This window comes from Coffea arabica, chromosome 7e (assembly GCF_036785885.1).
Source record: "Coffea arabica cultivar ET-39 chromosome 7e, Coffea Arabica ET-39 HiFi, whole genome shotgun sequence".
Classification (NCBI taxonomy): domain Eukaryota; kingdom Viridiplantae; phylum Streptophyta; class Magnoliopsida; order Gentianales; family Rubiaceae; genus Coffea; species Coffea arabica.
In genome coordinates, this window is record NC_092323.1 from 43,323,694 (window position 1) to 43,335,810 (window position 12,117).

The 12,117-nt window shown below is 32.5% G+C and overlaps 2 protein-coding genes across 2 annotated transcripts; one reads left to right on the plus strand and one right to left on the minus strand.

The window, feature by feature from the left end:
• Positions 1–3,094: 3,094 nt before the first annotated feature.
• Positions 3,095–4,204, minus strand: LOC113700873 (THO complex subunit 4A-like). The gene has a single exon (XM_072060470.1). It carries the CDS (start codon positions 3,984–3,986, stop codon positions 3,420–3,422), a length of 567 nt encoding a protein of 188 aa, XP_071916571.1. The 5' UTR covers positions 3,987–4,204; the 3' UTR covers positions 3,095–3,419.
• Positions 4,205–11,168: 6,964 nt separating this feature from the next.
• Positions 11,169–11,852, plus strand: LOC113700874 (3'-5' exonuclease-like). The gene has a single exon (XM_027221304.2). It carries the CDS (start codon positions 11,169–11,171, stop codon positions 11,850–11,852), a length of 684 nt encoding a protein of 227 aa, XP_027077105.1.
• Positions 11,853–12,117: the final 265 nt, after the last annotated feature.

The window sequence follows — 12,117 nt, forward strand, 5'->3', positions numbered from 1 at the left end:
AGGATTGAAGAAAACAAATTGTTGATACTCTCTCTGGAGTAAATGAAGGTACTGTATCACAACCTTAAAATAATGGAACAAATTCACAGATTCAATAAAATGCCAATAAAAGAAAATGAAGAAGGAGCTATCACTGTTCAAAAGAATAAAAAACTTAAATTTGTCATTGAGACATTGCTCATCATGCATCACCTGCTCCAATTCTTCTTTTGTAATATCAAAAAGATGTTGCATATCTAGTATACTCACACATCTATATCTAGTATACTCACCAGCCTCACTTTTATCATTGCATTAAAATCAACGTTATAATATTAGTCTTATGTCACTATTTTATTTCACTTTCCTATTAGTATTACTAATTTGTATGTTTATGATAAGAATAAATCTTATATACACTAACAGTGTATACAGTATCATGATTGGATGTATGACACATGTGCAAAATTTGGATTTCAAATTCAAATTCGAATTATATGTCATACATCTAATGATGAAAGTGTATATACTGTCGATGTATAGAAGATTAATTCTTATTTATAATATTATACTTATCTTTTACTTTTAATTTTATTCTTGTTTTATTTATTTATACTATCAAAAAATTCAAAAATGACTATGTAGCATAAAAAATTAATATATGCTTGTTATAATAAAAAAAAGTGTATATTGCTAGCAATTTGACTATATAAAAAATATTAGCAAACTAGAAATTTAAATTACTTAAAATTTAAAAGTATCTCACAAAAAAAACCAATTGTTTTATTTACCTTTTTATGTATAGTTGATTAACCACTATGTTATTATGATTTTTTTTTTACTATTGTTATTAAAATTAATTCATTCTAAACTCTAGACGTGTTAATATAAGTAATATAAGAAATAATTTATTCATATAAATAACATATACTTTGTTATAACCTAGATTTTATGATAATATTACTTTCAATAACAAAAGTAAAAAAGATAGAAATAAATAAAGATGAAAACTAAGAAAATTAAAATTAATATATGGATAATAATAGTAAAAAAAAGAAAGTATTTGATCACGTAAAAGAAGGGAAAAAACTAAAAAATATAAAGAAAATGGGCAAATAGAAAAGAGCAAAAATGAGAAAAAGAAATAAAATACTAATTAATATGGAAGGCGCACTTTTGTCCTAAAACATAAAATAGGGGGACAAAGTGTCTATTTATTGAGTTGAGAGGGATATAGTGCAACTGAAGGTAAAGTTCAAGGGTTTTGGGTTTTTGTGTTGGGGGGGGGGGGGTGTTTAATGCTTCTACCCGTGAATATTTTAAGAAGATGTCTTTCAGATATCATAGGAAGAGCAATGATAAATAGAAGAAAAAATCAGGAGAAATGATTTCAACTTTAAAGTGTAATATTAATCTAATGCAGAGAGAGTAAATGAAAAGAAGTCTACACTGGTTAAGATATTACTTGATCCTAAACATTAAAAAGTCAAAAGTTATATTAATCGGGGAGCAATTATAGAAGAACACAGGAGAGAGATGGGTAATGAGAAAGAAATAGTAAACCGATATATAGGGTCAAAAACGTTTTGAGTGATTGGAAGAAATAAGGTTGCATATATGGGAGTTCATTTGCAATAGGTTCAGTAATAAATTAAAGTGAGCAATTTGTCAATAGATTTAAAAAAAATTAAAATCTAGTATTAATACTGTAAATTGAGGAAGAGAAAATTGAGAGATTCCAACATCAGTTAATGTTACCAAAAAAAAAAAAAAAGAAGTCCTTAAGCTATATTTGGCTGATCAATTCAAAATATATGTCGTAATATAAATATTTTATATAAATAAGGAACAAATATAGAAAAATTCAGCAACCCGAAGTGATGAGGATAAACAGTAATGACAAAATGAAGCCATGATTCCATTTCTTTTCTTAACCTTGAACTTAAATTGTTCCTGCATCAACCTTTAGGAATGGATTATAGAACATTGAGGCAAATCATATACGTAAGTCAAGTTAAACAAAATTATAGTAATGAACTTAACTCAAGGAAGTCTAAGAAAAGATAAATATTAATATTTATGACTTACTTAAATTGTCATCGTAGATTGAAAAGGAAAGTACATGGACACATTATGAATATAGTTAAAGTTATTTAAAAAATGAACAGCAATTAGAGATATGGTAAGGAGAAAGTAATATGTAATTTACCTAACGGAAGGGGTAAAGAAAAGGAGAAATCACACACTTAATGGAAAACGAAAATAAAAAGAGCAGAAAAATCATTTAATCAGCCGAGAATAAAGGAGTTAATGGAATTTAACGTACACATGAGGAGGGCTAAAAAAAAAAAAGTGGAAGAAAATCCAATAGTTCATCCCATATGTACTTTGTAATTATTAAAACTAAAGGAAAGAAAAAAAAGATAACACAAAAAATTGGAGAAGGAATTTTACTGTAAAATTTCCAAAATCAGATATATACAAATGTTGACATGAAGGAATTGAATTAATTAAGGTATTAAACACAAACTAAGCAGAAATTGAAATGAAAATTGATAGTAAGGTAGAAATGTTTAAGTAAATTGAAAATAAAGAAAATATGATAGCGAACCGAAATTAGATCTCTCAAAATTAGTTTGAGTTATTAAAAAAAGAATGAATGCTGATGAATATTTGTCAGCAATTGGTTAGATAAGGAATAAATGATGATTAAGGATAATTAGCACAATATCTCAAGAAGATTATTATGTTATGGCAATGAAAGTAACTCAAAGAAGTTGTTTGATACCAATTAGTATGTCAGGTCAAACAAAATTATAGTAATGAAAGTAATTTTAGGAAGTCTAAGAAAAGATGAATTTTATCATTTATGACTTACTTAAATTATCATCATAGACTGAAAAGGAAGGTAAAATACTTGGACTCATTGTGAATATTGTTAAAGCTATTTAAAAAATAACAAAGGAATATCAATCAGAGATATGTTTAGGACTTTTTTTTTTTCTAAGAAAACATCCCCAGGAAACTAAGGACAGAATCTCAAATAAATAAATAAATACTCAAAACATAATCGAAGAAAAACAGAATTAGGAATCCTAGCATTTCAAAGAGAGGCTTTTCAGAGTGCCTGAACTTCCCTCCTCTGTTTCCAGGCAATGCTTTGTCTTGATGTGAAAATAAAGTTCAAGTGCCACCTGATCCTCCACTACTTGAATATGTAACCAGTTTGAGTATGTAAAAACAAAAGGTTCGCAACACATATATCTCCATCCCAAGTAACATATCCAAATGAGAGGACGAACAATTATAAAGCCAAGCTCCCAAACCAAGGGTTCTATCTCCCTACAAGTTACTTTCTTGTCACTCTAGAAAAAAGGCTACTAGTACACAAAGGCCACAATAGGTTTATGGCAAAAAGGAATTAGAAGACATCCCTTTGCTTAATTGTCTTCCATTGATTCTTTATGATAATTCTCTAAATCAGCATCAAGAGCTTCTGCAGACATCTTCTCACCACGACCTCTTCCTCGTCCACGACCTCTCCCAAATCCACGACCACGTCCCCCTGCACCTCGTGGCCTTCCAAAGGAGCCACCCCTGCCTTGTCCACTTCTAGGGATTCCATTTGAGTCACCAAAAGCACTACCTGGAAATTGAGGTCCAGCAGCAGCAGTCACAATATTTGTTCCAACGATCTCTATTTTCATTGGTTTACCATCAAGCTGAACACCATTGCATTTCTTGACAGCTGCTGCTGCATCTTGCCGATGAGAGAAGACTATTTCTGCTGTTCCCTTTGATCTACCACTCCTGTCATAATGTATTGTAGATCTTTTCAAGTCACCAACCTCTGAAAACAGTTCCTTGATATCCTCATTAGAGACACCGTAATCTAGATTGGAAATATACAGATTGGTTCCAGTCTCAATCGCAGACGCTCGGCTGCCGCCGCCCCCACCGACGCCGAGTTGGCCGGCATAGGCCATAGCCTGATCCGAAGAAAACATGTCGTGCGTCCACACCGAGTCAGGCGCCTTAGGAGCGCTGTAAGGAGTGGCTCGATTGGCGGCACGGTTATTGAATCGACGGGAGGGGACTAGGACGGGGACCGGGACCGGAGCCACGGCCTCGGCCGCGGCCGCTGAGAAGAGTATATTTTACGTATTTTTAGTGTGATTTATTGGTTAGTTTTGGTGTGTTTTATTTAATTTTATAAATAATTAACTAAGATTCTAGTGAAAAATATGCATTTTGTTGTTTAAAGTGTGAAAATTGCATTTCTATGAATTTTTATGATAAAAATTTCATATTTTACAGGTTTATTGATTCAATCATCAAATAGAGTGCATTGAGAATATAATTTGATGATTGATGATGGATTAAAGTGATAAAAACAGAATACAAAGTGTGAAAGAAGAAATGCAATTAAAGTCAAAAGGAAGCAAGATGTTCAGCTTTGACACGTTTTTGTATTTTGGCTATATCTTGAGTTACATACATTGGATTGAGATGATTCTTGAACCATTTTTGAAGCTAAGAGACAGATCTACATTTGGTATGAAGACATCAAAGTCCAATTCGGCTATTTTCGTGGTCAAAATGTCGAAATACAGAAGTAAAAGTCTGCTGCTGAGAGCTGAAAACGCGGAATTGACCAGTCAGTGGTATTTTTATCATATCTTGGTCCTCAGAACTCCAAATTGGATATTTCTTGAAGCATTGGACAGCTATTTCAATGGACTACAACTTCTATGTTTTGAACAAGAGGCAATTCAGCCGCCATCATAGAGAAAATAGCAGTTGAAGTAGCCAAATTCTGGTCAGAAATAGCTGCTCTCCACTGGTACAACCTGTTTTCTCCTTCAATAATTCACAGCTATGGATGAACGTATGACAACCAATTAGCAACTGTAAAAGGGATGTTTTAAACCTCATTTCCTGTCACAGCTATGGATGAACGTATGACAACCAATTACACAGGAAATGAGGTTTAAAACATCCCTTTTACAGCTGCTAATTAGTTGTCATACGTTCATCCATAGCTGTGAATTATTGAAGGAGAAAACAGGTTGTACCAGTGGAGAGCAGCTATTTTTGACCAGAATCTGGCTACTTCAACTTCTATTTTCTCTATGATGACAGCTGAATTGCCTCTTGTTCAAAACATAGAAGTTGTAGTCCATTGAAATAGCTGTCCAATGCTTCAAGAATCATCCAATTTGGAGTTCTGAGGACCAAGATATGATAAAAATACCACTGACTGGTCAATTCCACGTTTTCAGCTCTCAACAGCAGACTTTTACTTCTGTATTTCGACATTTTGACCAGGAAAGCAGCCGAATTGGACTTTGATATCTTCATACCAAATGTAGATCTGTCTCTTAGCTTCAAAAATGGTTCAAGAATCATCTCAATCCAAAGTATATACCTCAAGATATAACCAAAATACAAAAACGTGTCAAAGCTGAACATCTTGCTTCCTTTTGACTTTAATTGCATTTCTTCTTCCACACTTCATATTCTATTTTTATCACTTTAATCCATCATCAATCATCAAATTATATTCTCAATGCACTCCATTTGATGATTGAATCAATAAACCTGTAAAATATGAAATTTTTATCATAAAAATCCATAGAAATGCAATTTTCACATTTTAAACCACAAAATGCATATTTTCACCAGAATCTTAGTTAATTATTTATAAAATTAAATAAAACACACCAAAACTAATCAATAAAGCACACTAAAAATACGTAAAATATACTCTTATTCACAATTAATGGCCGATTAATCATGATTAGAAAAGCAAAAATAATAAATAACTTGCTCAAAATAATATCATCAAATAACTAAGTAAAAATCATAAACAAGATGTAGAAAGTTCATCCATACTCTAGGCATAAACTTTAACTAAACATGGTAAAAACAAACACCAAACTTGTATTATAGTTAAACATGAATTCAAATACAAAAGAGAAAGTGATAGGAGAAAAGTCACCCTTGTCACATGAGGTTCAAACTCTCCATCTTTGCTCCTCTAATCGTCCTCCAAATCTAACTACAAATACAAGAAGGATAAACTACTCTACCTATACTATACTAATGAACTAAGAAAAACTAGTGAACACTACATTTTTTGTGAGTTTTCCTAGCCTTGCAAAGTTATTTTGAATCTTGCAAGTCCATGGCTATATATAGATGAATGCAGTCAGGAAATGAGGCTTGAAACATCCCTTTTACAGTTGTTAATTGGTTGTCATACGTTCATCCATAGCTGTGAATTATTGAAGGAGAAAACAGGTTGTACCAGTGGAGAGCAGCTATTTCTGACCAGAATCTGGCTACTTCAACTGCTATTTTCTCTATGATGGCGGCTGAATTGCCTCTTGTTCAAAACATAGAAGTTGTAGTCCATTGAAATAGCTGTCCAATGCTTCAAGCATCATCCAATTTGGAGTTTTGAGGACCAAGATATGATAAAAATACCACTGACTGGTCAATTCCACATTTTCAGCTCTCAGCAGCAGACTTTTACTTCTGCATTTCGACATTTTGACTAGGAAAACAGCCGAATTGGACTTTGATATCTTCATACCAAATGTAGATCTATCTCTTAGCTTCAAAAATGGTTCAACAATCATCTCAATCCAATGTATGTAACTCAAGATATAGCCAAAATACAAAAACGTGTCAAAGCTGAACATCTTGCTTCCTTTTGACTTTAATTGCATTTCTTCTTTCACACTTCATATTCTATTTTTATCACTTTAATCCATCATCAATCATCAAATTATATTCTCAATGCACTCCATTTGATGATTGAATCAATAAACCTGTAAAATATGAAGTTTTTATCATAAAAATCCATAGAAATGCAATTTTCACATTTTTAACCACAAAATGCATATTTTCACTAGAATCTTAGTTAATTATTTATAAAATTAAATAAAACACACCAAAACTAACCAATAAAGCACACTAAAAATACATAAAATATACTCTTATCAGCGGCCGCGGCCGCCACCTCCACCGCTAGGTTTTTTATTCTGCTTGATGAGATCGTCAAGAGTTATGTCAAGTGCAGCGCCTGACATCTTCAATATACCCTAGGACGAAGACAAGAGAGAGAGAGATAGAGATGCCGTGGGAAATAGGGGGTCGAAGAAAGAGAGGAAAAGGGCCGGGGTGGGGGAAGGAGAGATATGTCTAGGACTAATAAAAGCATTATGTTGTTAGCGAATGGAAGGGTTAAAGAAAAAGAAAAATCATACATTTAGTGGAAAATGAAAATAAAAAGAGGAGGAAAAACATTCAATCAGCCTAGAATGAAAGAGCCAATGGAAATTTAACGTACTTGTCAGGAGAGTAAAAAAATTGTGGAAGAGAATTCGACAGTTCATCCCGTATGTATTACTTACTGGGGAAGAAGCTTGCACACTGCACAGGAGTGAGTACCTGTATTATAATTTGTTAAGCATCATGAGATTAAAAAAGTAAAAAATACTATCAATATTGGTAAGCAAATGAGAAAGTATAGTGATTTTTAAATGCACAAATAGAATCAAATACACTAATTTGTTTAAGTGGAGAAATGTAAAATAACTAAATGGTCATTTAATCACATAATCACAAGTCAGTAGGAATTTTTTCTAAATTTATTGTGAAAACATTTATATGTAAAAAAAAAGAATCACTTTCGTCCTTGCAATTGTAATGATTAGAAAGAAAATCAAACAACTGATTGTAAATCCTTAATTCTAAAATTGTACTATTTCAGATTGTAAATTGTTTCTCCTGAAGTAATTAACAAATAGGAGTCCCTAGCCATAAAACTATCATATGCTTAGATATTTAGGAATGTTTGGTGTGCTTTTGTTAATTAGTGCCTATTTATGTTTCCAACTACTGCAATTTAACTGACATGTAGGCTTGCAGATAAATTGAAAAGGACAATATAAGTCTAATTAGCAAGTCTAAATTGTAGAAATCAGATGCATAACACAATTGCGGAAAACACAATTGTAATTCTAGTACAACAATGCATGAACACCAATAATGCATTCATTAATTAGAACAATTGTTTTAGAAAGTACCTTAATCAAAAAGCTGTTGCTGGACAAACCCCTTGTTTTACAGTTATACCTCAGTTGCTGGCAAACATGAAAATTCAAGAATACAGTTACAAATATAATTACAACTTTTAAAGTACACAATATTTGTCATTGTTTCATTCAAAAATTCGATATACACATAGATAGTATCTACCTGAAAAACACAATGCAAGAAACCCTACCTCTTCAGGGACCACCTTGGTGATATAGAGCTTAAGCAACTCATGCAACCTTATTGTGTTTACGTCCTTCATTATTGCAGGTTGCTAAAAAAAACTGCTCAACAAATGCTTTAGAAAAGCCAAAAACTTTCAGTTTCCATTCAAACATGCTTTCCAACAGGTCCCTCATCTTCCAATCATTACTATTGTATTAAAGAAGCCATAATTGCTCACTCTAATGATCCAACTTTTTACATCTGCTGAATTCATTTTGTGAAAAATTTAGAAGAGAAAAAGCCAACAGTTACACTTCTACTATAAAGGATTGAGTTAATGTTCTTCTCAATGTATTCATGTCCGCATAATCATGCTCCAATTATTCAATGTAACCCTTGGATCTCTTTGCAGAAACTCAATGACTTGCATGAAGATTTGCAGCAATTACAAATCAATAGTAACGGTTATTTAGAAGTGCAAAGCCGAAACAATAGCTGAATAGCTACACATCAGTAGTATAAGTATCAATCCACTAAGGATAGAGTGGGTAATGCACACCGATGCACATTCAATGCTAGTACTATACCGTTAATGATTTGTACACTCGTGCTGCATTGCCTAACTTGCCCCTCGAAAAGGTTAAATGAAAATTATCCAACTATCAAACAACAAGTCGTTTTTTTATATATATAGGATAGGATGTAATTGTCAAAATTAAGGTAAAAAAACAAAGATAATACAAAAAATTGGAGAAAGAATTTTACTTTAAAATTTCCACGATTAGATATATAAACATATGTTGACATGAAGGAACTGAATTAGTTAAACTACTAAACACAATCTAAGAAAAAATTGAAGCGAAGATTACATAAAATAGATTGCAACCGATTTGAAGAAAATCAAAATTCATGGAAAGGTTTAAAAAGTTGAAGTAAATTGACCAAAAGAAAGAGAATGATAGCAACTAGAAATTATGTCTCTCAAAATTGGTCTACAGTCGGTGAGTTATTTAAAAAAGAATGAATGATGATTGAGATTTTTCAGCAATTGGATAATCTTTTACATATGGTGACTCATGCTTTTACTTTTGCGTGTTAACACTTGTAAATTTACTACCCAAAGTTTGACACTTGTCCTTTTCATTTTTTCCCCTCTTCAATTATGTGTGTGTTTATATATAAGAATAGAGGTTTTGTAGGAATATCACTTGGTATCCTTAAATTTTGAAAAATCTCACCTATGTCACTGATTTTCAAATTTTTGTAACATTGTTTGGATAGGGTATTATTTGAAATATTATTTGAAATAATTACTGTAGCACTTTTTGTGATGTGATGTATGTGAGATAAAAAGGTGAGTTGGAAATATAAAAAGGTGAGTTGGAAAATGTGTTTATGGTGCAAGCGAAATATTAACCCATTTCAAAAAATATTATTAAGAAACTCATATTTGGGGAGAAGAAATGTTTTTCATGCCAAAATTGCCCTTGTGTTATCCTACTATTTTTTCAAAAGTGAACATATATTACTAAAAGTTTGAAAATAAAGACAAATAGTGTGAAAGCATATTATAATAGAATAAATTATACCAGTAGGTGTTTCTAAGATACATAAGACTACTATTTAAGAGTATGCTTAACGTACTTTAGCAATAAAAAAATCATTCATTGTAAAACGTTTTTGTGAATTTGAGGAGTATTGTAAATTTTAGAATTTTGAACTTTCTAAATTTTTTTTATATAGATCGATGACTTGAATAACAAAAACAAAACAATGTCTAAAATTATGTTTACAAACTCATTTGAAGTACTTTCAAAAACATAAAGTAACTATCTTTATTACAAAGTTTTGGATGAATTTAGAATTTTATAAATTGTTTAGAATTTTTTTTAATGTTCTAACCTTTTTGTCTAAATCGATGGCTTGATAACAAGAAAAAGAAAAATTATTAACAAAATAATTAGAAACTTACTTGAGGTATTTTCAAGGCACAAAATGTTATCCTTTTCTAATTATAACAATTTTTTCTTTTACATTTCTTGTCTTGATCAATGACTTTTAATAATTGTAAAAGATATTTCAACGTCAGTAATATGTTATAATTCTTAAGGATTTAATTTGGTTTGTCATGAAAACTAAAGGTCCATAAGAAAAGCGTAATTTTGGAATAGAAATATTTCATCTCTCTCAAAATGAGTTTTTAAATTATATCTTTTGAAATGGGATGACAAAAATTACAAAAAGTTAAAAAAGGGCGGTAGATGAGATTTTTTAAAATTCAGGGGTATCATGTTAGAAATCTCAAGGGAAGTTGCTAAACTAATATCCCAAATGATACCAATTTGGTCATCGTACCCGTATTCGATTTAGTGGGTTCGAATTTGGTCACACTAATGGGAACTGTTAAATCCAAATTCGTTTCTAATTCGACTATTGTGAATACGAATAGTATTGAATTTCGAGTTCAGCAGCCAATTAGGTAATCTGACTTTTTTGCACACCTCTATAAATGACTGGTTGAATATCAATTTTCCTAATAAGTTATCTATATTCTTTAAACAAAAGAAACCAATTTGGTTCATCCCAAACTTCTTCAGTTCTTTTTTTTTTTTTTTTTCTAAATTTTTGGCGAAGTACAGCCCAAGGTTTAGGAATTAAAACTGCATTCTTCCCTTCAACAATTTATCTACTACAGATTTTTACGGACAAACAATGATGAACATGAGTATTTGCATATAACTATTTTTGTTTTGGAAATTGATTACCCTTAAAGACCCAAATAAAAAAAAAATCATCCGTTTTAACTATTTCAGTTCTACATAGGCCAACCGCTATAGTTGTCTAGAACCCTCATCTCCGATAACCGCATAATCGACACACACTAAACACAGTAGTTATTCTGCAGAGAAACCATCAAAATGACTAACAGGACGACAATCACAAGACAACTAGCCTCATCAGAGCCTCAGCGCCGACGCAACTTCGTCGTAATACGCCTCCCGCATCTCGTTTACACCACCGTCACTTCCACCCCTTCCGTAGTCAAACACTGGCTTTTCAGAATCTGCCGCCATCACGTCTACCGTATTCGCAAAGGCCGCCTAGTGGTCGGTCTAGGCGTACAATGGACTCCCGGACATCGAAAGTCTCCCGCCACCCTCCAACTATGCGTTGGACACCAATGTCTCGTATTCCAACTGCTCCACGCGCCCCACGCGCCGCTCAAACTCCGGCGCTTCCTCTCCAGCCCTAACATCACATTTGTCGGTGTCTCCAACAAGAATGATGGTGCCTTGCTGCGATGTTCGAAGCATGAGTTGTGCGTCTCTTCAACGCTTGTTGATTTGGTGGATGTGGCGAGTGAGGAGAGAGGTTACAGCAAGAAAATATCCATGGAAAAGTTGGCTGAATTGGTGGTGGGAATGGAAGGTGTGAAGAAGGAGGAATGGGTTGGAAGAAGTGATTGGGATGAATTTTGGCTTAGTGAGCATCAAGTGGAGTATGCTTGTCTTGATGCTTTCATTTCTTTCTTGATTGGGAAGGATCTCAAGGCTTGGAACTGGATGAAAGTTGATGAAGATTGCTCAACTTCAATCAAGTAATTAGTTATGAGTTGATTTGATCATCATGGATGAATTATCTCCTCTGCTTTTTGTTATGTTTGGTTTGTGATGATGCATGCAATTTGTTGGATTGCCAAATCTTTTGCAGGCATAAACTTCTTAATAGATTGTAGTTAGTTTGGAATTTAGGATGTTTCTAGGGCATTTTGTGAAGAGCTAAATGCAAATTTGACCATTAGGTTATTAGCTTGAGTTATCAAATGGACCTTGAAGTTTTTGGGGTGTTAATTTGCATATAATTTGG